Below are 27114 nucleotides of genomic sequence, written 5' to 3'. Positions count from 1 at the left end.
CACTGCAAGGATAACAGTTCAGAGATAGCACAAAGCAGAGGGTGGAAGGTGGGGACGAGATTGGCAGCAGCCAGCAGGAGCCTGGGCCATGGAGCTGCCAGCCTGGCTGGAGCACGGATGCCCAGAATAACTCCGGTCAACTGTGGTTGATGGTGCGCAGGACAGAGGCAGCCAGTTTGTGTATAATATTTATTTGCATCTTATATATAGAATAGGTATTTACAGATACAAACGGAATCAGCAAAACTGCTGTAAAACTATTCAGACCCTCTTGATGGCCACTTCTGAGCAAGTCCGCGGTCGATCAGCAGGGCTGGGGCCTGGCTGTGGAGTGGGCCAGCTGAGTACCTGGGCGTCAGCCAAGGGAAATAGCTGGGGATTATGGCTTCAGCATTCTCCCAGAGCACATTCCTGAGTGCTGACAACATGGAGTGCTCACCACCCCCACCTCAGCCCTACTGGGACAGTAAAAGGGGCCGGAGCAGGGAGGGGCAGCCATGAACCACTCTCTTTCTGCCCCCAGAATATCTGCCTGGCCCCTGTGCTGGCATGAGCAATCCTGAGCTGGCTTGGGAGGCCTCTCTTGCCCAGGGCTGCTGGCTGCCCTGCAGGCTGCTGTTTGGCAGCTAGAGGTGGCAAGAGCTGCTGGTGCTGCCAGGGAGCATTTGCTGGGGGACAGGAGCTGGCCCAAATCTTAGAAAGCATCTCCCAGTTTCATGCTGGGAGGGGTAGGGCTGTCAGTGCTGAGTGGGGCTGGGGGCTGCAAGAGCACCTGCCTTTCCTTTCTTTGGCCTTAGAGCTGGCAGAGGAGCCAGGACCATGGATGCAGCAAAGAGAAGTCACCTCCACCTTGGCTGCTAGGCTGCCCAGGGCTGGGTGCATGAGCAGAGGGGTTTACTCTCAGCCAGGGACCTGTGAGGCCCCAGTAAGAGACAGCTTTGGGGTTCCCTGCAGCCGAGGGCTCCTTGGGCTGCCCTTCACTCCCTTTGGGGTCCTGGTGGGGAGAGGCCTCAGTTTGGGACCAGTGCTGGTTTCCTCACTGCTCTCTCTGGGAGGTGCAAGATGACAGGGTGGCAAGGAGGGAGGACCACAGTGTGGCTAGGGATGGGCGTGGGCACTGGGTCCTGGGCCCAGTGCATGAGGGATCACAGTGTCGGTCTCACACACTTGTGTTGGTCTCACACACCTCTGTCCACACGTGCACACCACACACACACACACACACACACCATCCTCTTGTCTAGTCGGAGGCCTGCTGGCTCTGACACTCGCCCTCTCTGCCTTCACACATGGTCACAGAGTAAATCCAAGTCTTGTTGTGAGGGGTGGGGTGTCAGGGATGGTTACTCCACGAAGAGCGAGAACAGCACCATCACCAGGATCCCCGCGCAGAGCAGAAGCACTTGCTGCAGGGAGTGCCTGTGGGGAGAGGAGACAGGGCTCAAGGGTGGCACTGGGTGAGGGGGAGGGGAAGAGGCCAGAAAAGCCCTCCTTGAGCCTCTAAGGGCCCCGTGAGTGGCAGTCCTAGTGGGTCACTCACCATGGGTCATCTTCCTCCAAGAGGTCGGGTAGCACGTTCACCAGGGCGATGTAGAGAAAGCCACCAGAGGTGAAAGGCAGGATCCAGGCCACAGTCTCCTCTGTGGTGGGAGAAGGCCCGACTGGCTGGGAGCCCAGGGGAGCTGGGTTACCTCACCCCCTCCCTCAGGGTAGACTGAGGGCAGAACCAGGCCTCAATACCAGGGGTGGGGCAAGTGTGCCCTTGGCTGGGACCCCTCTGCTGACTGCCACCTGCCCCACCACTCACCACTCCCGTACCTACTCCCTTGGGGGACTGTGTACAGATGGCGAAGCAGGCGCCCAGCAGGCCCCCCAGTGCCGTAGAGAGCTGCAGCTTGGCTGCGCTCCATCGGTCAAAGCCGGCCCGGAGCAGGATGGCAAAGTCGCCCACCTGAGGGAAGGTCCAGATGATCACTCTGGGTCCCAGGAGGACCAGGCCCCCTGAGCACCTCGGGGATGAACATGCACACTGAGCCCCATGCACCAACCCTGCTGCTGGGCCCCTAGCCCGCATCCCCTTGGCTGAAGCACAGCTGAGATGGTGGCTGCAGCCCTGAGCCTGCCACTGCAAGGCAGTCTCCCCCCCAATCCCTCTGCCAAGCCCCAGGCCCCCAAAGCTGAACGGGGACCCTCTGGAACTCACCTCATGGGGGATCTCGTGCAGGAGGATGGCCATGGTGGTCAGGAGCCCGATCTGCAGGAAGGGGAGTCTGTGGGGGTCTGTGCCCAGGGCCAGGGCACCCATTGGTCCACTCAGTCTACCCATGTTTACTCTGCTCTCAGTGCCCTGCCTGGCCACCGTGTGGTGACTAGATATACAGTAGCCAATCAAACAGACAAGGAAGCTGCCCTCATGGAGCTTACAGTCTGGAGGAGGGCGGTCACGACTGAGTCAACACACAAAGAGCCCTGTGGTCACACACTGTGATAGTTGCTCGGGGGAAGGACTGGGTGCTTTGGGGCATGAGTAGTGGGGAGGCCTAATCAGAGGAGGGTCAGCAAAGGCCTCTAGGAGGAAGTGCATTTAAGCCAAGGCCTAAAGGCTGAGGAGCCAGCGTTGAGAGCGGGAGGAAGAGCATTCAGCGCGAAGTGGAGGCCATGAAGAAGGAAAGAGCTTGGGTGTTCACAAGTAGGTGGGCAGAGGAAGGTGGGGGAGAAGCATCTAGAAGCAGGCAGGCAGAGGCCGAGCAGCCTGGCAGAGGCTTGTGATCCCAACAAGGGGTGTTCACAGCAGGGAGAACAGACCAGTGGCTCGGGACAAAAGAAGGCCGTATCCAGGAGAGCAACAGGGAGGACTGGGGGCTCAGATGAGGGTGTTGCTGATGCAGGGAGCAAGAAGTGATGGACTGGAGACCTATTTTGGAGGTAGAGCCAACTGGTCAACACAAGCACCATCACTCCCACTGGAATTGCCTGGGCCCCACCTACCCCAACCCCCACTCACCTTCTTGCTCACAAGGAAGCTGGCGGCCACAGCCAGCCCATGAGTGAAGTTGTCTATGGTGTTGGCCAGCAGGTTGAGATAGCCACTGACCTGGGTGAGGGGAGAGAAAGCTGGCTGAACCAGGCAGGCAAGGTTGAGCTGGGCTGGCCACTCAGGGCGGGATGGCTGCAGGAGGAGGGGGCCCTGAGTGGGCCACTCACTTTGATGCTCCGGACCACGGAGCTCAGGCCAGGCTCTGCAGCCGGCTGGGCCAGATAGAGGCCTCCATTGAGCGCGGCAGCAGCAGCAGGGTCTTTGCTGGGGGCCTAGGGCCAGGAGAAGGAGGGAGAGGTGACATTAGATGCCCCCCACTTGACTAGGTTGGACACAGAAGGGAAGCGAGAGACAAAGAAACAGAGAGAGGGAACACCCCTTTTCTCTGCCTAGATTTCTCTGCTGCTTGATCAGCTGATGCCCCCCAAACTCAATATACTGTCCACCTCCCGCGCTGCTGTCACTATCAGTCTCAGAATAAGCCACAGCAGGGGCTGATTTGGTCACACCCCAGATCCCCAAACAAGCTGGCCCAGCCTCCCAGAGGTCCCCAAAAAAGGCCAAGAGACTGTCTTTTCAGGGTTCAACTCAAAACCCGAGCCTCCAGGCCCTAGTACCACCACAAAACAGAGACTGAGATATCCAGATCCTGGGGCTTGGGGCTCACCTGGTTGGTCCTCTCCTGCTCCTTTCTGTCCAGGAACATCTTCTCCAAAGCCAGGAAAGTCAGGAAGCCAGCAATGATCCACAGCCCCAGTTGCTGTTGCTGCTGCAGGCTCTGCCTCTCACCACCTGCAGAGGCAGCACTGACAGGCCAGGCCAAGCCAAGCCAGGACAATAGAAGGGGGGCCATTCGGACTGGGACCTAGTCCAGCGTAGGGACAGAGGCAGGGGGCCAGGACTGGCTGGTGGGGCAGCGGTGCCCCAGGGACTCCCACAGGAAGCAGGACAAATTCCCTGCCAGATACCCGGAACCCCTCTCCCAGCCATTCTGCCAGAGCATGCGCGGCCTAGGCCATTCCTGGGCATGGGTACCAGCTCCCCTCCAACCCCTACCTTCCTGCCCCAGCCTGTAACCTCACTCACCAAGGCTGGAGCTGCACGTGTAGGCCCAGGCCTCAGGCAGCAGGTGGAGAAACACATTGCCCAAGAGTCCCCCCAGGGCAAAGCTGAGCAGCTGCTTCAGGCGCTGGGCCCCAGCTGTAAGGCAGAGATGTGGGGCCTAGAAGCTGACCCACCAGGACTCCTGGCCTGGCCTCTGTCCCACACAGCTTACTAGGCTCTTTGTGTTGTCCCAACCAGAGTGTAAGCCTCTAGAAGGCTGGACATGGCCTGCTGCCCTTCCTGGGTTCCCCATCCCCCAGGCCCAGCAAGGGCTGGGTGTTCAGCAGAAATACACCCTGACTTGCTGATTGGCTGCAGAGCCACTACTGCCTTGTGGTTAAGGTCCCATCTCCCCAACCCACCAGCTGGTGCCCTTGCGACTCAGTTTTCCCTTCTGTAAACTGGGGATAATTGTACCTATTTGATAGGGATCTTGTGGGAATTCAGTGACAGTACATATAGCTAGTGCTCATTAAATGGGAATTTTCTTTTCTTAGCCACTGTTATTCTCAGAAAAGTGACAGAGACTTGAGGACTTTTGCCAACTTGCAGCATCCAGAGTTAGAAGTGCCTGAGGGGAGCCATGTCCAAAGCCTTGGTGTGAAAGAAACTGAGGCCCAGAGGGCAGAGGCAGCTTGGAGGTAGGACAGCAACTATCCCAGGGGAAACTGCTTCTAGGCTGTGTGACCTCAGGTTGGTCAAAGAACCTCTCCGAGCCTGTGCTTCCCTATTTATAAAATGGAGCTAATAACCCAAGTTCTCCCTACACTGACCTCACAGGTCACAGGAATGCCATGAGAGGGACTGAGCTGATGAGCAGACACGACAGCAGGGCCCCAGGAGGGCTCCATTCACAGCTGTGGCAGCAGTCCTCAGCCCAGTGACTGAATGAACAAGGAAGCACAAGCGCCTGGAGCCCTCATTTCCAAGATTCCTGGGGCTCTGGTCCAGACTTACTGTCATACTCTTGGGTGGGGGCGAAAGGCACCTGTGTTTTTAGCTGCTCCCCACCTGATCTCGTGGACTTTTCATTACAATGTGTCATTTGTGGATAGACAGTACTTGCATGTCATATGAAAGGGTAGCCAAGGAAAAGCCTCCACCCGTGCCTGTGCCCTCTTCCCGGACCCTCTCCCCAGAGGCAGGCCTGTGACCAGCCTCTCATGTGTTCCTGGGGCTTCTGGTTTGAGAGCTCTTTTGCATGATGAGCGAAGACTAAAGGGAGTGCTTTGCTGGCCATTGCATCCGCACACCCAGCACAGGACCCACAAACACGCAGCCTTCTCCCTGCACCAGGCGGTGCTTTACTGATATGAGTTCATTTAATAGTCACAACAGTGCCTATGAGGTAGACACTGTTGTTAGCCCATTTTTAGGATTGGGAGCTGGAGGCAGAGTGAAGGTAAGTGGCAGAGCTGAGATTTGAACCCAGGTAGGCTGACATCCATATTTCTAACCACTATCTACACGGTTCCTTAGTGACTGTCTGCTGACTGCTATTCTTTCAGGATAAAAGAGCTCACAAGTGAATGAGCAGAGGGGCATGGTGCACCCTGGTCTTACAGGACCGAGGCGAGAAATTGTACTCTGTCCTCGCCTTCCACCTCCGACACGCTGTAACCCAGGATGTGAGACCCGGCTCTTTGTGGACGAGCAGCATGTTTCCCAAGCTGCTGGCTGCCCCGGTGCCAGAGGAGGGTCACCCACCTTCTGAGCGCAGTGTGGCCCCCATCTCCAGGGGAATGACGAGCAGCGGGAAGACCCCGCTGAGTCCCACCATGAGTGAGCCCAGGAGGGAGCAGATCCAGGTGTCCAGCCTCTCCCCACTCAGCAGAGCCCCCCAGGACTCGCTTTCCTTGTTGTCTAGGCGACAGGCTGCTGCAGCCCCCCGGTTCCGGAGGGGCTGCTGGGAACCCCCAGCCCCTCCCAGGAGCTCCAGGGCAACAGCAGTGAAGAAGAGGAGCCTTTGGCCCGCCATGCCACAGCAGGGACATCCAGGCATGCCAGGTGCTGAAAAACACAAAGGCCACTTCCATGAGCTGCCACCCTTGGCTGAATACCTGCTTATGAAATATGGTATCTTAACCCTCCTGCTTGCCTGGCCCAGGGCCTCTGTGGATCCAAATGGTGGGTGCACAGAGCAAAGGGGCTCTGCTCCTCCACATCCCAAGGGCCACACATTTTTTCCTTCTCAGCCGGCCTTGGACTGTCAGCATGTCTGCCTGAGGCTAAATTTTCCCTAATGACAGGGTGAGGCGCTGGCTGGGTTCCCCTCAGCCACCGGGAGGCCCAGCCCAGCCCAGCCGGGTGTCTCTGGCTGCCAGGGGAGGTTTTGCCGCCAGCATGTGCCCTGGTGAGGACACCCCAGAGTCTGGTACTCTCTAGCTTGATGGGGCAACATCAGGAGGTGCAGCTGAGCTAGTACAGAACCATTAGAACTTCTTCCTAGGAAATGAGCCCAATGCCCCTGGGGCACAGAGACAGACAGGAGGTGGGACTGAAGAGAAAGGATCGATGCTTCTCTTAGGAGCTGCCTCACAGATGCTCCGAGCTCTGCCATTAACTTTGTGCTCTGAAGCCTCCTCTCGGAGCCTCAGTCTCCTTGTCTATAAGATGAAGAGAAGCGTTGCCTCCCTCACATGGCCGTGCACTTAAGGTGAGCTTGATAACGCACTGGAACCTGCCTGGTATGGAGGAAGCACAGAGAGCCCTCCTTATGCTGTGGGAGGCCTGCGGCACTGGGCAGCAGGAATGTATCCAGCCGGTGATCACAGGAGGGTGTGAGTCAACCAAGAGAGAAGTTCAATCTGCAAACAGGCATGAGGTTTAAACGTGGTCTGCCCTGCCTCGTGCAGGCTGTGACCTTGAGCTGGTCATGTCCCTGCCTCAGTTTCCTCATGGGCTGCTCGAGGTGGGAGGGAGGGAAAGCAGCTGCCTCCGGCCGGGGCAAACATGCCCACGTCCAGGGTCTCCAGGCCTGAAGGCAGAGCCTGATGAAACCCGCGGGGCTCCACTGGGGACCAAAGGCAGGCCAGGGCCAGGTCGGGCTTGGAGGCCGAGGCGGGTCACGCAGAGATGAGCGGGTCACGCAGAGATGAGGTTTGGGAGAGGGGAAGGGGGTGCGCCGAGAATCTAAGGGGACAGGGAGGGGAGAAGCAAGAGACGGGCAAGAGAGAGACCTAGAGAGAGTGGGACAGACTGACGAGGAGGGGGAGAGCGAGGGAGCGATGCGGCGCGACGCGTGGGCGACGGACACGAGCCCGAGGAAGTTTAACTCCGGGCTCGGGGCGAGCGGCCCAGGTCGGCCCGGGGCGAGACGGGCCGGGGTTGGGGGCCGCAGGGCCCGTCCGCCCAGGGCGAGGGCCCCGAGGGCCCGGCGGTCACTCACCGTGCAGCGGCGGCGGCGCTCCGGGCGGCCCCGGCCATCCAGCTGCGGCGCGCCGCCCCGCCCCGCCCCGGGCCTGCCCCGCCCGGCCCCGCAGCCCGGCCCCCGGCCCGGAGCCGCCCCCAGCGCGCAGCCACGTCACACGCGACCTGCCCGGAACCCGCCGCGCCGCGTGCCGCGGTGTTGTGGGGAGTGTCTGTCCGGGAGCGCTTCCGTTTCACGGCCATGGGGGATCCGGGCTGCCAGCGCACTTCCGCTCGGGCTGGACGAGGCGGCGAGGAGCGCCGGGCGGAAGTGGGAGAACCTTGGGTACCGCGCTCAGCCAGGATGGGCAGGGCGCAGGCGGAGGCTCCGCAGGGACCGCGAGCCCTGGGCGGCGGGGGGGCGGGGCGGGGCGGCTGGCCTTGCGGATCTGGGCGCCGCTTCTCCTCTCGGGCTGCAGTGTCCCGCGCGGCCGCACGGGGGCGCGCTCGACTGCCGGACTCGCAGGCGGCCGGAGCCCCGAGAGGGGGCGGCGCGGCTCCGGTTCTGAGTCAGCCCGGCCCGGCTCCTCCATGAACGGGGAAAGGGGAAGTGCCTGCCGCAGGGAGGGGCCTGGCCCCGGGAACCTCAGAAGAGGGAATTTTATTCTTACTCATCGAATTATTTTTATGCTTTGGTTTTTCACTGGGAACCTCAGGCCTTTGTCTCCAGAGCTTGTAACCCTTTGGGGTCCATCGCATGGTGGCTTGACAGCCGCTCTGAACTGCAGGCCGGAGGAGCAAGGGCTCGGTGCTCCTCTCCCCTAGAGGAAGTTGGCCTGACCTCTCAGGCCAGGGCAGCAACAATAGCATGATTATTATAACTGAAATTTACCGAACACCTACTATGTGCCGCTCACTCTACTTGCATTCTCACTGAATCCTTGTTTATCCCGTCAGGGGGGTGCGTCAGCCCAGGTGAAACAACGGAACCGGGGGCGGAGCCAGGATTCAAACCTGGGTGTCCCCGAGCCCAGAGCATGGGACAGCACCTCTCACTTCGAGGGTGTGGGAGCCTGGCTTGGCGTTTCCACTCTGCATCCTTCTCTGGGAATCGCCAGGTCTGTAGACTGTTCAGGAAGGGGTATGTGGGTACTTACTTGGGCAGAGATTGTGACAGGGTGGGGTTCTCCAAGCCTCTGACCCTCATCTGCCTGCCATGATAGCTCCCTTCGTCTGTCCCGAGTCGCTCTCCCCTTCTTGGGGCTCCGAGGGCACACTCCAGTGCCCCGACTCCCAGCTCCTTCCAGGTGGGATCAACCTTCCTCTGAAAGACCTGAGTCTGCCTCACCCCCCCAAGCCCATAGGTCAGCCAGGATACCCTCCTGTGCCCCTCCCTGAGTTCTGAAGTGGAAGCTGTGGGTGGTTTCTTTGCAAAGAGAGAAGACACTCAGGGATGCTGCTCTGGGATCTCTTAAGATGCTCCCCCTCTCCGCCCTGTATGCAAATCACTCCATCATATGCAAAGCACTTCACAATATACAAATGATTTCACAATAATGCAGTCAGCATTCCTGCCTCTGGGGGCTGAGGGCTGCTGGCCGCGGGCCAGAGGATGGGCAAGACCCAGCCAGAACTGCCATTTACTGCCTTCTCACTGGCGTTTCCTCTCACCTGGCCAGAATTCCCGCCATCAGACTTCCTAATGGATTAAATAAGCACATTGGGGCTGGGGATGGGACTCTAGAAGGTAACAATGAGCGGGACGGCCAGGTGAGAGACATGGTGGGTGGACTAATGTGTGACTGTTAAAAACAATGAATTGGATCTTCCAGGGGCTTCCAGGTATAACTGAGTGAGAAAAGAGAAATATCAAATTTATTTACTTAATATAATCTACTATTTTAAAATAACAACAAAAGGAACCTTATATATGTACATGTAGTCATAGGTGTTGGTATATATAAGTCCATGTATAATTGTAAATAAATATAGAAGATCACACATGAGGATGATAACTTGAATTCCGTGGTGGGGGGAGGAAAAAGTATAAAGATGTAAAAGGAAAATTTAAAACCATGTTAAAGCACATTTATGCAATTATGTAAAAACTATATATAAAATCATTCACACACGTGTATACGTGTGTGTGTGCAAACATTATGGAGTGTACGTACACAAACCTAGATAGCAGAGCCTAAGCTATGTGGTACACCACCATCATATACGCAGACCCCTGTTGAATGAAATGTAGTTATGCAGCACGTGACTGCATGTATATATGTGTGTGTGTGCATGTATATATATGCATATATGTATATGTAGTGGTCTCCTAGCTGGATGGTTATGGTTAAGACAACCAGATTCCAGCCCTGGCCAGTGTACTCAGTGGTTAGAGCATCGGCCCACACACCGAAGGGTCTTGGGTTTGATTCCCAGTCCAGGGCATGTACCTGGGTTGCAGGTTTGATCTCTGGCCCCAATTTTTCTGCCCCCCCCCTTCTAAAAATCAATGGGAAAAATATCCTCAGGTGAGGATTAACAACAACAAAAAGACAATCAGATTCTGTTACTAGATTTTCTGGGGCAGATTAACTCCTTATGCCTCAGCTTCCTCGCCTCTATAATGGGTTACTGTATCGGACTATCCGATAGTGGTCTCCTAACCATCCAGCTAGGAGACCACTACATATACATATATGCATATATATACATGCACACACACACATACATACATGCAGTCACGTGCTGCATAACTACATTTCATTCAACAGGGGTCTGCGTATATGATGGTGGTGTACCACATAGCTTAGGCTTTGCTATCTAGGTTTGTGTAAGTACACTCCATGAGGATTAAATGAATGAATATATATAGAGCACTTAGAACTATATGTGGCCTATGGGAGTTCTAGTTAAGGGTTAGTTTTTGTTTATATGTGTAAATACATGAGCATAAAGAAAATATCACAGCAATGAAAAGAACAGATAAGTACACGGGGGGGGGTGGGGTGCATCCTCTTGTGAGCACAAATGAGTTTTTTCCAACACACGTTTATCAATTGGTTTAGAGGTCTCAGAGGCAGGCAAACTTCAGCAGGGTGGGATGGGCCTGGACACTGCTTGGGTCTGAGTGACCAAGAGGAATTTGGGAGCTGCAGACGCCCAAATTCTCTGACTTCCCTGGATTGCCCAGGGTCTGACTTTAACACACTGCTCCTGGCTCTGGTTCCTTGAGGGGGTCCTTTCTCAGCAGCTAGGACTTCTATTTCCAGGCAGAAGGTGGGACTGCCTGGGACTGTTGACCAGGCAGTGGCTACGAGACCAGCATGGTCTGGCATCACCAATGTTCTGACAACCTCCCCTCTCCCCTGGCAGTGCAGGGCTAGAGGCTGCAGGCTGGGGTGGATGCACATTTCTCCTGCTTCCAGGGTGTGGCCTTCACCTTCTCGGGGCTTTCCGTGGGCTCTGCAGGCAGGCAGCAATCTCATGTAGAAGCACCTAAAGCCCAGGGCGGTGAACACCTTCCCAAGGTCTCAGATGGAAAGAGGCAGAGTCAGGTGCTCACCCAGGGCCCGCTACTCCTACAGAGGCCTCAGCTCCATCTCCAAGCAGGACCTGCTGCTCTGGAACCCCTGACCCTAACCCTCTCTCAAGTTGTTCTTTCCAGTGCAGAGCAGCCTTAACTCCTTTGTGAGTTCCTGGGGTGTTTTCTCCCATGAATCCCAAACCCTGGTCAGACAATGCCCCGTAACTCCACCGGGCCTCTCCTGTCACCCTCACCACTCTAACTCCTCCATGCGCAGCACATGTATAGCCAAGCTTCACTGCTTTCTGTCCAGCCTCTCTGCCTCTCCCACCCGCTCTGTAACCACCACCCCATCCCCAGCAGGCCTGGCATGTTCTTCCCCTTCCACCATCTCTGTGGATTGAAATCCAGCCTATTTACAAGGCCGCCTCCTCCCTGAAGCCTTATGGATCTGTTCAGCCTGAAAGGCCTCAGTGTTGTGTGTCTTTGGGGCTCTTAGTCTTGTCCCCTGTATACACAGGCCTCTCCCCCTCCCCCCCATCCCATGGGCTTCTGGAAAGAAAGACAAGCTTGCCTATACCCTGAATAAGTCTGTCCAAATGAATTTAATGTCTCTCCTTTCCCTCCTCCAACTTCAGAAGGGCAAAAATTCGGGGGAAATCCTGTGCATTAGGCACTGTCATCTGAGCCTTTGCAGGGCCTTCTTTTATTTACGTTTATTGATATATATTTGCTTACTTGTCACCCCTCCCCCATTCATCTCCCTGCCTGCTTCCTTAGGAACCTGAATTTTGTGATGATCAGTCCTTTTTTTCAATAGAATTTTCATTTACCTGCCTACCTACCTACGTACATATATGCCTAGACTATATTCTAATTGATTTGGCTTATTTTTAATAAGAGAAAAGGCTGTTTTAAGGTTTTCTTTTATATTATTCAGTGATTTTGACAATTGTTTTCATATAGGTCCAGCATAACTGTTTACTTCTGCATAATAAGTTTACTTCTAGGTATTTTACATTTTTTGGCAGCTATTTTGAATAGGATATTTCCTGTTACATTCTGAAGGACCTGCTGGTAGCGCACAGGAGCCAACTGCATTTTCTTACTGGTTGTACTAATTTCTCAGTATTACCCTGGAGTCTGGAGTATACTCTTGAGTCTTTTGGGTAGGTAATCCTGTCATCCCCTAAAAACAAAAGTGTTGGAAGGAAGGAGGCAACATTGTTATTTGTAGAGATAGGGTTTGGCTTGGTTTTGAACTTCACAGGGAGGAGATTTGTCTTCTGGGACTGGCTTTTTCATTCAACAATCTTGTACTAAGGTTCATTCATGATATTACGCGGAACCGGTCGATTTGCTTGCGCTCTGACGCGATGCGCCACTGTGTGAATGAATCCACCGTAACTTAGCCTTTCTCTCGTTCAGGGGCACTCGGGTTATTTCAAGATTTTTGCTGTTGAGAACGGCAGCTTGGAACGTCCTTGTGCGTGTCCCTTGGAGCACGCGGCAGTTTCTCTTGATTTTGTGCCCGGGGCGCGCTGGGCCTCGGCTCCGTAGGAGGCTGGACGGTGCGCCCGCCCCGCCGGGGCTCGTCCGCGGCGCCCGACCCGCGACGCGCTGGGGGTCCCGGCTCCACCTCTTCTCCAGACTCCGCGCCCTCAGGCCTGTTATTCTGCTCTTCGAATCGTGTAAAATAGCATCTCATTGTGGTCTTCATTTGCATTTCCCTCCTTGCCAATGAGCTCGAGCATCCCTTAGACGCGCCTCGGACAAACGTGTCTCTTTGTAGAAATGCCCGCTGGCGTCTTTTGTCTTCCTGCGGGATCACCTGCCCTTCCCGCTGGGTGTGCAAGAGTTCTCCACGTGTTTTTCCTGCTCACCCTTTGGACCTCCCAAGGCAGACGTCTCCTCCAGTCTGTGGCCTGCCTTTCACTTTCTCCAAGGTGTCCCCACTTCTCTGTTCCCCCTCGCACCTGTGCCAGGGGCGCCCATGGGCGTTGCGCCCTGTGTGTGTGTGTGTGTGTGTGTGTGTGTGTGTGTGTGTTGGGGGGGATCCAGGTGATCCCCCCGAGTCGCCCCGGGACACCGACCCCGCTGCCCTCCTGCTCCCTGGGGCTCTAGGGGACCCCACACTCGCTCCCAGCTTTGGCAGGGCGGCTGGTTGGGGGGCGGGGCCGGGCCTGCGGCGGGGGCGGGTGGGGGGCGCGCTGGGCATCGAGGCCTCGGGGCCACGGCGCCCCCTCCCCCCCACGGAGTGAGTTGTCACTTCCCGCCCCTCTTTGCTCCGCTGGGCACAGCCCGCTGCGCTCCGCGCTCCCAGGGGGCTGTCGGCCGCGGGGGAGGGGCGCCCCGGGCCGGCCCCCGAAGGCGGGGGCGGGGGCGGGGGCCAGGCCTGCGGCGGGGCCCGTGGGGGGCGGAAGCTGCCGGAGCAGATAAGGGCCGAGGTCGGTTCTGCGGTGAGACAGTGCGGGACGCTGCCTGCCGCCCCGGCCTCCGCCCAGCCCGCCCCCGCACCCCCGCCCCCCTGCCCCCTGCCCCGCTCCCGGAGCCCGGTCTGCCCCCGGCCCCTCCTCCCGGCTCAGGGCTCGGCAGCCGGGGCTTCGGCCCGCTCGCCTCCAAACCTCAGTGATCTCAGCTCGAAAAGGGGAGCAGGGGCCTCGGCTCACCCCGCAGGGCTGCTGGAGATGGAACCGGCGCGGGCCCTTTGTAAAGGAGGGGTACCCTGAGCTCCTCTCACTGCCCCTGCTGTACCCCCTGACTCTCCAGGCGGCATCCCCATTGTGTAGGTGGGAAAGTGGGGGCCTCGCCTGAAGCCACAGAGCCAGCCAGCGCGAAGCGAGTGGGGGGGAGCGGGGACTCTCCACGGCCCCCGGCCTGGGGACCCAGCGAGGTTGTGTGGAGCCTGATGCTTGCTCGGTTTGGGGGCCCTCTTTAAGGAAAAGATGACTAAATCACAAATACAAATTTGCTGAAGCCTCTCTCCCAGGACCTTGGAAGGGATCCAAGCAAGCGAGGAGCTCAAGTCCAGCTTCTCGGTGTTCTGGCCTCACCCCAAAGGCCTCCTGGAAGGGCTTACACCCCTCTTACAGGAGAGGGCAGACACCACCAGGGTTACAGGGTAAGGTGACCCAACAGAGCCGTGAACTGCTTGGAGAGGCCCTGCTGCAGCTGGTCCCCACCCCTTGCGTGCCCAGGCAGCTGTCAGCTTGCCCTACCCAAGAGCAAGGGCAGTCAGGCATTGGGGGCTGCACCAAGGCTAGGCGGGGCCAAGCCCCCCTATGCCATCCAGCTTGCCACTTAGGGCCTCCCGCCCTGCGACCCTGGGACCCTGCGGGCAGGGTGGTAGGGAGCAATTCCTAGGAGAAAAGGAAGGGGGGCCTCTCTGGGGCAGTGTAAGTGCATCTGATTTGAAGGCACCCGGAACTGGGGTTCAAGCAAGGCTGCGTGACCTTGGAAAGACTCCTTTACCCCTGTGTCTTCTATAAAATGGGAGTAATTACAGTACCTACGTGTGAGAGCTGTTATGAGGCTTAAATGAGGCCATGCATGAAGGGCTGAGCCCTTAGAGACAAATTTCCCTTCTATGAAATCTCCAGGCCAGCAGAGGCCCTTTCCTGTCCATTTTAGTGTGAAGTTGCTTACCCAGGGATGGTGTCTCAGATCCAGAGTTGAGATTTCAACGTGTGAATGTCTGGCACCAATGCTCTGGTTCTAACCAACAGGGAATGCTATCCCCTTGGGTCCATCTCCCCAGGGAGTTACATGCCACTGCTAGGTGTGCGTGCCCAGGCCAGGGAGCCAAGGGGAGCTCTTGATTCAAGGGTCTGCTCACCTTTCTGATGATTTTATCATCTCTCTGCTCCAGTGGGTACCGGAGGCTGGAATTTTTTCAACTCTTATATCCTACAACCTGGACCAGGAGAAGCAGGAGACCCTGGTGATGGGGAGAGAGCAGGGGAACTGGGCCTGGGCAGCAGTGACGTCCCAAAAGGCTCGAAGTCTTTTTCCAAAGAAGTGCTACTTTGCGTCCTGGTTTTTATAGGATTTCCGCTGGGTTGGAGGTCAGAACCAAGTCCTCATCTCAGAGCTGCACCTTTCTGGACAGCTGATCTTGCACCAGTCACTCCTCCCCTCTGAGCCTCAATTTCCTCTTCTGTGAAATGGAGATCAGACTACCTGCAGCTGCAAGACATTGTGTATGTAAAGTGCCTGATGAATGGCCCCAGTTGTTAAAACAGTGGTGGCCCTCTGAGGATGAAAGGGGGCATCTTGTGAGGACAGGAGGTATGTGAGCAGAAGTGGGGAGTCCTGCCAGAGCAGGCCTTTGGGTCTCCAAGGTTTCCGTCCCAGGGAGGGAGCACCGTGGGGTAGGGCTGGGAACTGCAGCTCCAGCACTCTCCCAGATCTGACAGGTCAGAGCGAGGCCAGGGGCCCTGGGGTGCAGAGAAGAACAGGGAGCAGTGGTTCTCACCCCCGCTCAGGCAGGTGAAGGGGAAAGGAGGGAGGAAGTGGGGCTTCTCAGTGTTAATGGGAGTGGCCTCTGTTGTGTGACGCTGGCCACACGAACACCCTGAGGCCCCATTCCATGACCTCCTTTGTCTCTTCGCAAATTTTCAAGGTAGGCATTTTCTAAATGGGAAAACCGAGGCTCTCAGAGGTGCAATCACTCGCCCACAAACTGCACCCTGTTGGATCTGCCTAGCTCTGTAGCATGGACTCCAACAGTCTTATCTTATCTGCCTCACAAGGTTGTGAGTGAAGCAGCGTGATCTCCAGGCTTGGAGGGATCCCAGGCCCTACCACTCTCTCCTGAGGTCTCGGAGCTCTTGTTGACAGCTGTCCAGGAGACATCACCGGGGACCCTGAAGTAAGGGAGTGTGTGCACTGCCTCATGAGGGCTTCAAGTAGAGGCATCCTGAGTCTCTGCCAATGTATTCCAGTGGCTGAGGGCATGGCTCATAGTGGCCCCCAAACTAGCCAAAATGTTTCTGCAGTTCCTTATTTTATCTTAAAAATGTACACATTGTTTTTAATATGTCAGCTTTCCTCCCTTAAAAAAAAAGTTCCCCCCGCAAGTCTCTACCCAAGTGGACACTTCGGGAAGACATGCCATGGTGCCCGCAGCGCCTGCATAGTAGGGCCCGGTCCCCGGGCCCCGTGGTCTTGGTTGAGACAGTGTAGGGACAGAGTTGAGGTCAAGGCCGTGCCTGTTCTCTCACAGTCCAGGGCTCTCCTTGCCTCTGCTCCTTGCTCCTGCCTCTTGCCTTGGGCCCTTCTGTATCCTCTCGCAGACGTTTGTCCAGCCCAGCCCAACTCTCCCAGTAGGAATCCTCAGGATGCCTCACCCCTCCCTTCATCCCTGAGGGTTCTTATCCAAAGGGGTGCTACCCATCTTCAGCCCTTTTTTGCATCTGATCAGCACAGGACTTGGATTTCTGTGTCCGTTAAGAGGAAATTGAGACCCAGAGACAAGAGGTGCCTGGCCCCCAGATGCACAGCAAGAAGGGTTGTTGGAAGCTCAGGAGGGGTCCTTGGGCAGGTGGAATACCTAGGCTGAGGAGAGCGCAGCAGATCTGGGCCCTGGCCAGGGAGGCAGGAAGGAGGAGGGAAGGCCGCGGGGCACCGGGGGCTGCTGCCTGGCAGGTCCCTGTGCCCAGGGTAGGGAAGTTTCTTATTTCTCCTGCTTGACTTCCCCCTTTGATTTATTATAGCCATGAAATGCTCTGCTCTCTTCTCTTTTCCTTGCTGTCCCCGGGGCTGGAGGAGCACAGTCCTCCCCAGGAACCTAGCTTTGGCCTCTCTGGATCTCCTTTGGCGGGTTGGTCCCGGGGGTGCCAGAAACAGGAGGTGAGTGGGTGCAGTCAGGGCGGGATGAAGAGGGGCCCGGGCCTCCCAAAGGCTGGCCTGGGTAGGACCCCAGGGGCTGGCACAGTCTCAGTTAGGAAGGGCTGGGGCTGGGCAGAGGGTGTGGCAGGCAGGTGTGGACTTGAAAGCAGATGGCTCCCTGGGGTCGTGGGGGTGGCAAGCTCTGGGCCAACGGCCCTAGTGAGGCTGGGGGATTAGGCCTTTGTCAGGGTCTGAAGGCCTGGCACAGAGTTTTCAAATGCCAACCGCCAGGGCAGAGAGATGGCTTCTCTGTGACCCCTGACCCCATATTCTGATTTAACAGTGGCCATGGCAGGCCTGGCTCAGGCCGATCTGGGGACTGGGCAGACAACCCAGAGGAAGGCATGAGGCCGGCAGCCTGGGAAGCCCCGGCTGCTCCAGGCCGCAGCTGGACAGCACCCTGTGGCCTGGCCCAGGCTGGTGAGGGCTGGAGCCTGTCTGGCGGGCTGCTCGCAAGCCCGAGGGCCAGCGGAGCGTTCCTGCTGCCACTGTGCGGTGCCTGTGGTAATGGGGCTGTTGGCGTTTTGCAATGGGCCAGGGGTGGGGAGGCTGCGCACACAGGCTTCCTGTGGTGACTGGGCGCTTCCTGTTTTCTCAGGCGCCGGACTTGCTGCTGCCGATGTGGAAACAGGGGCAGCTGCAGCCCTGGTGGCTCTAGGCTGGGCGCCTGGACTCTGCCCAGAGGAACCTAAGTGCGCCTGCAGCCCCAAGCCCCAGGCCCCAGGCCCCAGGCCCCAGGCCCCAGGCCCCACGCCGAGCTAGATGGCCTGAGTTACTCCCCACCCCAGGCTCCTTTCCCATCCCCAACAGCTTCCGCCAAGAGGAAGGGGCCAGGCAGGGCTGTCATTCAAGGCCTAGCAGGTGGCCCAAGGGGTCAGAGCTGGCCGTGAGAGCTCTAGGGGGTGTCAGGGCGCCTGGCTTTGGGCCATCCCTGACCCACTCCTGGCCGTGGCTTTCTCCTTTGTGTAGTGATCAGGGCACCTGTGATCTAAAATCCTTCATCCATTTCTGCCCCAAATTCTGCCTTGAGTTTTACATCCCAAGACCCTCAGCTTTGGGGACAGGGGGAGCACTGAAGCTAGGGACTCAGCATAGGCCTGGACAGAGGGGACTTGGATAGACTGGGGGGATGGAAAGGGCATGCCAGGTCGGGGGCTAGACTGGAACAAGGCTTGGAGGTGGGAAGGCCAGGACCAAGTTTGGGAGGCGGGTTTTATTTACTTATTTATTTATCCATCCTCACTCGATGATATTTTTCCCATTGCTTTTCAGAAAGAATGGAAGGGAGAGAGAGAGAGATAAACATCGATGTGAGAGACAGACGTTGATTGGCTGCCTCCTGAACACCCCAACCAGGCCTGGGGATCCAGCCTGCAACTGAGGTATGTGCCCTTGGCTGGAATCAAACCCGGGACCCTTCAGTCCACAGGCTGACCTCTAACCACTGAGCAAACTGCCCAGGGTGAAGAGTTTTGATGGGACAGTCAGCGAGAGTGGTAGGTGACAAGGCTGATCCCGAAGGTTCAGAAGTGGGAGAAAGATGTTAAAACCTCCATATTCCTGCAAACCTCAGGAAAGGGTTTGACACCTCGAATTCTTCCTCAGAAAAAAGACAAGCGGGTGTTTGGAGGGTAGGAGCAGGGGCAGCCCCTGCAGTCTCCCAAGGAGGTGAGTGCCATGTGGTGTGATGAGGGAGCCTTTGGGGGGACCCAACCTCTTCCCATCTGCCAAGGGCCTAGGTTTCCACCATTAGGGCCAGGCCTTCAGATTCGGCACTGCCCTCTTCCTGAATGTGTTGTGTTGTGTTGTGTTTTGTTTTGTTTTTAAGCTGCTATTGCAAGAAAGGGAGGGAGGGGAGATGACTTTGCTTCTTGTTGAGTTTGCTGACAGCATCTGACCTCTGGAGGAAGTTTTTTTGCAGGAAGGTTGAGGCCTGAGCCCCCTGGGAACTGACCAGTTCACTGACTGAGTTCAGCCACCCCCTTGGTCCAGGAGATTCTGAGATGTCCGCCCCACAAGTAGCTTCCCTTGCATCTCAAGACCTGTCCATCACAGGTAGAGCACAAGGATTGGTTCCAGCCAGAGAGGCCTTGGGGATCCCAAGACCCCGAAGCCCAGGCTGAGGGGCTATCAGGCCAGCCTGGACCCCACCACCCTGTCCCCTGCCTTGGTGCCATGGGCCAGCCCAAGTGCTGAGTTGGCGGCTCAGCAGCTGCTTCTGCCCGCGGAGGCCCAGTTATAAATAAGCCCAGTGTGGCCAAGTCATCAAGTTCTGTCTCAGCTGTATTACCTCAGTGACCACAGGTTGGGGTTGCCCAGAGCTGGGCCCGCCAGAACCTGCCCACCCAGGCCAAAGGCCAGACTGGCCTTGATGCCTCCTGGGGTCCCCAAATCCAGGGTTTGTGCATCTTCAGCTACTCAGGCCTGGGCCTCCCTGGACACAGGCCACAGAAAGGGCAGGGCCATCCCGCCTGCACGGAGCCAGCAGCTATTTACAAATCGAAACCGGGAGGAGTGAAGTGGCTGCGGCCAAAGTGGCTCCAGGCCCCCAGCCCCCACTCCCACTCCATCCCCAGTAGCCCCATCCCCCCTCTCCCCATGGCTTCCTCTTTCCTTCCCCACACAGCCCCCCAACCTCCCACTGCCTGGCCAGCTCTCTCTGGACAACATGCAGGCACCTGACAGTGACCTTCAACCCCACAGTGGCCAGCCTGCAGGTCCCCTTCTCTCCTCCACCCCCAGGACCCCATCAGTCTGAGCTCTTAGAGCAGCAGCCCCTTCCTACCGGGCCCAGCCCACCCTGGCCTCGTGAGGCACATTCCCACAGTTCTCAGTTCCCCTTCTGCTTGGAAAAGCTCCAACACCAATGGCCGCCACCACGCTGCCCAGCCTTGCCTGAGGGTGGCTTCTCTGGGCGCCCTCAACCTTCACGGGGGGCCCAGGCATCTGGGGTGCTGCGGAGGAACCTGAGGCACGTGGGGACTTCTGGGGGCATGTGTCTGGGTAGGAGGCCCCGGCTACCACTCTCTTCCAGTTGAGTTTGGCCCTCTTTTGGGCTGGGGTGGGTCACAGGCCCTCGTGCGGTGCCGAATTGAGCTGGAAGAGACGAATGCTGGGCCCCAGACCGCAGCACACCCTGCTTAGGAAGCGACAGGCAGGATTGTGCTGCAGCAGGGGCCTGCTCCAAGGAGAGACAATACACAGCCTCACATTGGTGCAGAGGGTTACAATTAATATCAGCCAGTTCTTTCTGGAACAAGCCTATCACTTCATCTCCATCATAAATGGAAAACGAGGCTCAGAGAGGAAACTGCATGCCTGAGACTACACAGCTAGAAAGTGTCTGGACTGAGCTTCTAGATCTCCAGACACCCAATCCCCTTCTCTCTCCATCTAGTTGCCCCCTTGCTTCAGCTTGGACCCTAGTCTCCCTACTGGGAGGACAGAAGTTGCTGTGACAAGGGCAGAAGCAGCTGGCCTGAAGCCTGGGGGGGAGCAGGCCTTGGACAGCAGGGTTGTCAGATGGCCATCCCTGGCCAGGCCATCTGTGCCCAGGGCCCTCTGCCCTGCCCGGAGGGGAGGATCTGACTGCCCCCAGTCCTTTCCTCCAGCCAAGGCCCAGGTGAAACAAAAGCCCCCGGCCTGAGTCCCGCTCAGCTACGGCCAGCTGATTGATTGTCACCTAACCTTTCTGAGCCTCTGAGTCTTCTTTCGTGACATTGTCATTTCACAAACAAGCTGAGTGCAAGCTGTCTCTAAAGCTAGGACAAGACCCTGCCCACGGTTCTGTGGTGAAGGCAGATGAGTTACAAAATCCTAGGAGCTCCAAGAGGGAAACTGAGGCCATGGAAGGCCAAGAAAGTGTGATGAATACTTCCTGGGAAGGGAGGGTTTCCACTTGGGATGGGCCCTAAAACACGGAAAGAGTTTCCTAGCAAAAGCAGGTGGGAGCAGGCTCTCCATTCTGAGTCACATCCCTGTGTCTTGGCTTTAGCATTTCCCACGCTCTGAGTGCCCTTCCTTCCTCTGGGCTTGGTGAACTCCTATGCATCCGTCAGGGCCCATGGACACACCATAGCATGACCAGGCCTGGTCTGGCCTGGCAGCTCCTTACCTCCCCTTTCCCACCCAGGGTCTGAGCAGACCCAGAGGCCAGCCGACTTTGGTCACAACGCCCTCGCCAGCCCCACCCAGGCAGGCATCTGCTCCCGAGCTCCAGCCCCCGCCGTCCTCTGCTCCGAAAAGCACCGTTTCCCTTTTCTGGGTGACCACACGCCATGCACAGGGAATTTCCATCGCAGCCTGCGGAGCCTCTGATTCACTCAGGTCCCTCATATAGTTAACTCCTTCCAGGCCTGCGCCTCGTGCCCCTGCACCTGGGCTGCCCCCACCCTGCCTGGGACCCCTGGGCAGCTTCAAACTGGCCTTGAGCCCCACAGCATGGAAATGGAAGAGCCTCTCACTTGCCGGTCCCCTCAGGGTCCTCTCACGCCCATCATATGCACATGGACCCCTGTCTCGAGGTCTCAAGGCCCACCCATGGGGCAGCGAACAGAGCACACGTTTTGGGGTAACACAAATCGGGGACTGTCGTAATTTTGGCTCTTTCTACTCTGTGACCTGGAGCAGTACGGGCTCTACTCTGGACCACGTTTTTTGTCTGTAAAATGGAGATAATTCCGGTCGATAGCCTTGTTATAAAGATCCAATGTGCTGGGCCCATGAGGGGAGCTCAATAATTATTACTTTTCCTTCTTTTCAAAGGGCCTCTTTTACCCCATCACAGTGTCTCTACTCCAGACCTGAGCCCTTTTTTCAACCTGGCTTTTCCCTGCCAAGACCTGGTTGCTCAGACAGGGTGAGAGAGAAGTGTGGGACGGGACGGGAGAGGAGGGAGGGGGCTGCTGTCTCCGCGTTCCTCTCCACCAGCTTCCCAGCCCCTGCAGTTCTCAGTTTTTCCAAGGAGACTGTGGAGAGCCCTGGGTGGGAGTCTTGAGGCTGAGGTCTGTAGAGCCTCCCTCCCTCCCAGGGGACACTGGGCATGTGCCTCACGCATGCTATAATTTTCACAACCCTGTGGGAAGCATCCTATTACCCCCATTTCACAGATGAGGACACTGAGGCCCTGAGATGTGACTTGCCCTCAGCTACACAGCAAATGAAGGATGGGAACAGAATTTGAATGAAGGTCTATTTCCACGAGACTCAGTAAGCATTTGTGGAGGCCAATGAGAAAAACATGCACTAATTGAACTACTGTATACCAGGTAAAGGCTGACAGTCTTTTTCAGTGCTTTGAACAATGCTGGGAGGTAGGTCTTGTTGACCTCTCTGTAGAAATGAATCCTCTGAGCTTTGGCAAGGGGAAGGAACTTGCCTAGAGGCCACACTTCCAATTGCAGGGAAGGATCCAGGGGTACCCAGAAAGAAGAGGATGGTGTTGGGGGTTCCACAGAGGAGGGGGCCTGAGGGGAAGCAGCTCCTGTCCTCAGTGAGCCAGCAGAGTGGGGGGTGCTGCCCGTGGTGAGCAGAAGGAAGTCGCTGTGGGTGGCGGTGGGTTTGAGGTACTGGAGGCTGAGTGATGTGGCCAGGAGGTGAGCTCCCCGTCTGTAGGTCTGGTCAGCAGGAGACGAGGGTGTGGTGGGGTGGCCGTGATTCAGGGCCCAGTGGAGATCTGTACCTCCTGTGGTTAGACTGGAACGGGGGACCGGAGTTGGCACAGGTGGGAGGAGAGACTCAGGGGCTGGGGAGAGATGGAGGTAAACAGGGAAGAGGATGTCTGGAGGGCAGCCTGGAGGAGGAGAGCCCTTGAGAGACGGAGGCCTTAGGGTGTGGAAGGGGGTGGCCTGTGAGCAAAGGTCGTGGGAGATTGAGAAAGAGGTTCTGGGAATGTTGAGAAGTATCTGCAGGCTGGAGGTGGGGGTGGGGCTGGTCCACTTGGGGTGGGGGAGGGTGCAAAGGCCGCCCGACTCTGGGTGTTGGGGGCTCCAGCACAGGCCTCAGAGGTTTGCACCTTGGCCTGTGGACAAGGGAGAGCTAAGGAGGATTTTTAGGTAGGAAAATGCCCACGGGAGAAATGAGACAGGGCCATTTGGAACTGCAGTCCTCTCTCACTGCACTCGCCAGCTGTGTGTCCTGGGGCACAACCCTGGCCAACCTGAGCCTCAGTTTCCTCAGCCGTACCATGGGGATGACAATGGCACCAACTTTAGATTTGAAGAAGAGAGAATGTACCCTGCTATGGTGCTCCCCTCCAGCTAGAGTCAAATCCAAACTCCACACAGCATTCAAGGCCCTACCTGCCGTACCCCCTCACCTCCCTCTGCACCTCCCACGGGCTCCCTGGCTGCTCCCCTGCCCCGAGCTCTCCCTCAGCTCTCTGCTTGGCTCGCTCCCTCACTTGCTTTCAGGGTCGGTTCACGTCTCCTTCTCCGTGAGGCCTGCCCTCCGGCCCCCTTCAATGCTGTGAACTGCCCCACCACTCTGCCCGCCCTCCATCCCCTCACCCACTTTCTAACATGCAGTAAAACAGTCTCATCTACTATGCTTATCCCAGTCCCCTGCTCCAGAACAGCCCCCCAAGGCAGGGTCTCCGCCTGTCTGGGTCGCCTGGCCCACAGAGGCCCTGAGCAAACATTTGTTGGATGTCCTACTGCACCGAGGAGCCAGCCCCGGGCTCTGCCCAGCGCTCAGGGAGTTCTGAGGGGTCCAGGCAACTGGAGCTGGGGCCCAAGGAGCCTCTCCCAGTGTCTCAACCATGAGAGGAAGTTACAAGACGGCCCCTCCTGTACACGGGTTCAGCTCTGTTTGTCAACTTTCCCAGCTCATGGTCTGAGGCCTGAGTTTTCATCTGCCCTGTCACTGGCCATGGGGACCTGTTGCTAGGAAAGGGGGAGGGGGCTTCATTCTCTCATGTTAGAGCTCTTTTGGGTTGAGGTTGAGTGGTCCGCAAGCTTGGGGGTTGTGTCCCCTCTGTGGACTCAGCTTCAAGAACACAGCACCCACATTTCCTGTTGCCCGCCTACCTTGTGATTGCAATAGCACCCAGCCTACCCCCATCAGCCACCCAGCCCAGTGGGGGCAAAGGGCTGTGCAGCCGGCCGGCCATCCCCCAGGCCTGCCTGGCCTCCCTGTTACTCTGCAGGGCTCAGCCCTTCAGGGCCACCCACTTGTCCAGAGGGGTGGCGAAAAAGCTGTGTCATGTGCTGTTGGTAGGAGGGTAAGGACAACTTTTATCAAGGACAATGTGTCTTTCATCTATCTCAAAATGTAAAAGGCAGTACACCTGAAACTAACACAATATTACATGTCAATTATATATCAATTAAAAAAATACATCTCACCATGGCCGAAGTGGCTCGGTTGGTTGGAGCGTCACCTGTGCACCAGAGGGCTGCGGTTTGATCCTGGTCAGGGCGAGTACCGGAGGCAACTGATCTATGCTTCCCTCTCGCATCAGTGTCTCTCTCTCTCTCTCTTCCTCCCTCCCTGCCTCTAAAATCAATAAAAAATAAAAAACACATCTCCTTTGACATCAAAAGAAGTGAATAAAAAATCCCTGTGCAACTACGTTACAAAATCTAAATGATCTCAGTTCCAATGATTTAAGCTATGTCATTTTCAGTATTACTTGTAATTTAAGGGCTTTCTATTTCTATTTAAGTAATTTCTGATACTGTGTATTAGTATCTAAGGGGAGGTACACAAGGGTTTTTGCCTTGGCCTGTAATTTGGTTGTGACTTTCTTTTCAGTATCAATCTCTTAACCATCAGGATTAGCCTTGAAAAGTTAAAGACAGTAAAAGGAGAATTTAAAGGATTTTAGTTTCCCTTCACACATTTACTTCCACAGAAGTAGGTCTTTTTCCTATGTTGTTTTCATCAAAGACTGAAAAATATGTCTTGTCCTTTGCTGTTGAAGGGTACCTTTTTTTTTGAGAGAGAGAAAGAGAGGAAAGAAGAGGGAGCGAGAGAGAAACATCGACATGGAAGTGACATGGATGGGCTGCCTCCTGCACACCCACCCGGGATCAAACCGGCAACCTTATGGCGTACGGGACAACACCCAACCAACTGAGCCACGCCGGCCGGGCCAAAGGATGCTCTTTTATAGACAAGCAAATGTAAAAGCATGAGAACCACCCCCCAAGCCACCACTCCAGTCCATCCAGCCCAGGAAACAACATTTAACTCCAGTCTTCTTCTCCGACTACTATTCCAGTGGACACTCCCTTCTAACTTACCTGCTTAAAAAAAAAAAAAGCCTTGCCCTTTGACCCAACTTTTGGAAATTTATCCTAGACATACACTTACATATGTGTAAATTAACATGTTTTACCAATTGTAGTATTATTTGTAATAGCAAGACTGGAAAAAACCTGAATGTCCATTCCATAAGAGACCGCTTAAGTAAAATTTTGGCAATTGGAATACTATACAGCAATGAACGCGGACCTCAGCTACATGCAACAACATGGTGGAAAAAGAAGCAGAACCTTCAAAATATTACACTATGATTCTCTTTATATAAAGATTAAAATCTGTTAAGATAAAAACGAAACTATGTGTTAGGGGGTGTTTACGTAAGTGGCAAAACTACAGAAAAGCAAGGAAATACTGAAAACGTTAGGATGGTGTTATTTCTAGAGAGAGGGAGGGGTCTGTAAGGGGACATTTGGGGGATGCTTCTGGAGGGCTGGAAATGTTTTCTTTCTTGACCTGGATGGTGGTTAGATAAGTTTTAGCTTTATAATTACTCTTTAAACTGCATGTGAATGTTTTGTGCACTATTTAATATGAATGAGGTCTCTCATGATTTAAAAATATTGCAGTCCATCCAAACAGTGGAGTACTATGCAGTCACTTAGAAGAACAAGGCGGCTCTTCATGCACGGGCCTGGAATGGGTTTAGGGGGGAAAGCGACGTCCAGGGTGTTTTTATGCTACTTGTTAGGTAAAATCGGCAACAGAACCGCTCTGCCCCTGTGCTTAGGTGGGCTTACACTATCTCTAGAGCAACACACGAGAACCAGGTAAGTTGTGGGGAGCCTACAGAAGGGGAACTGGGCAGCTGTTTCCCATTTTGTACCTTTTTGAGTTTTGTGTCATGTACATGTACTACCTATTCAAAAAATAAAATAATGAAAGAAATTGTCTCTCATTCTCTGGAACCCCCAAGATGTTTGGATTCAAACTAATTTCTTGCCGATAAGGCTGAGAGTCACAGCCCAGGCATGAGGCACCTGGCGACCTTCAGCAAGTCGGGGACCGCCTCTGGACCCCATTTCCTCCACTGCGGGAGAAGCAGGCCTGGTCCCCACCGGCTGTCCCACCTCCTCTCCCCAGTCCTGCCGCCCGCACCCTGTTCTCTCCTTGCTTTAGGCTCTCGCCGCCTCACTGCCCTCCTTCGATACTTTCTTCTGTTTCGTCTCTTTCCCTTCGCTCTGATCCTCGCTGCCTTTGCCCCCCTCTGCCCTGCCTGCCCTCTCCACGCTTGGCTTCTCGGTCTTTCTTCCTTCCCTCCGCTCTAGGATCCAGCGTTTCCCAGAGGCCCAGAGGCAGGTTTTTTGCCCCAGCTCGGCCACACAAGTTGGGTGGCCCTGGGCGAGTCACTGTCCCCTTGGGCCTCAGTGTAACCGATGGTTGTCTCAGTTACGTGAGATCACAAGGGTGAAAGCAGCCAGCACAGTGCTGGGCACTCAGAAAACAATTTCTCTCCTTTCAAAGGAGCTGGCAGCTCTGGGTTGTGGATGATTAGACCCTTCCTGCTCTGCTTGGAATTGCTTAGAATCTGGGTCCTAATGTTTGAAAGGCTTTGAATAAGAGCAGGCCCCTGGGTATGTGAGGTCTTGGGAAGAGGCCTCTGGTGCACTGTGGGGGGAGGGGGAGTAGGAGGGAGGATGGGGAGGACTTGTTGGTTTGTGAATAGACATGATGCTCTCATGGTGCAGAATGTGAGAGTCATTCTGTCCATTTCCAGAGATTTGGGCCCTGGATCTTTTTGGGGGGCTTCCTTACTCAGGACTCCTGGGCTTGGCCAGACTTGGAACAATGGAATCTCTGTCTTCTCCTGGGGTCTCCTGAGACTCAGGCCTCGGAAACACACAGCCGACCTGGTTTGCTGCCTGCAGCACAGAGAACAGCAGCACACTCCCTGCCTACGCACAGCAGAGGCTCCACAGTCTCCCCTGGATGCAGCCCAGGCTCCTCGGCT

General features: G+C 56.1%; 1 protein-coding gene across 6 annotated transcripts; it reads right to left on the bottom strand.

The window, feature by feature from the left end:
• Window positions 1-171: 171 nt before the first annotated feature.
• Window positions 172-7593, bottom strand: SLC39A13 (solute carrier family 39 member 13). Of its 6 annotated transcripts, XM_081153370.1 has the most exons (11): window positions 7530-7593; window positions 6826-6948; window positions 5849-6151; window positions 4124-4237; window positions 3705-3829; window positions 3205-3309; window positions 3005-3094; window positions 2204-2254; window positions 1823-1951; window positions 1541-1640; window positions 178-1419 (listed from the first exon to the last, which is right to left on the bottom strand). In XM_081153370.1, exons 3-10 carry the CDS (start codon window positions 6141-6143, stop codon window positions 1578-1580), a joined length of 972 nt encoding a protein of 323 aa, XP_081009496.1. In that variant the 5' UTR covers window positions 6144-6151; window positions 6826-6948; window positions 7530-7593; the 3' UTR covers window positions 178-1419; window positions 1541-1577. The 6 variants fall into 6 exon arrangements, with proteins under 6 accessions (XP_081009492.1, XP_081009496.1, XP_081009497.1 ...); XM_081153366.1 differs by lacking the exon at window positions 6826-6948 and having other exon boundaries at window positions 172-1419; window positions 1819-1951; window positions 7530-7592; XM_081153371.1 differs by lacking the exon at window positions 7530-7593 and having other exon boundaries at window positions 1819-1951; window positions 6826-6927.
• Window positions 7594-27114: the final 19521 nt, after the last annotated feature.

This window comes from Miniopterus schreibersii, assembly GCF_964146895.1.
Source record: "Miniopterus schreibersii genome assembly, chromosome: 12".
Taxonomy (NCBI): Eukaryota; Metazoa; Chordata; class Mammalia; order Chiroptera; family Miniopteridae; genus Miniopterus; species Miniopterus schreibersii.
The sequence above is the reverse complement of the archived record's forward strand: the minus strand, read 5'-3'. Positions and strand labels throughout refer to the sequence as shown.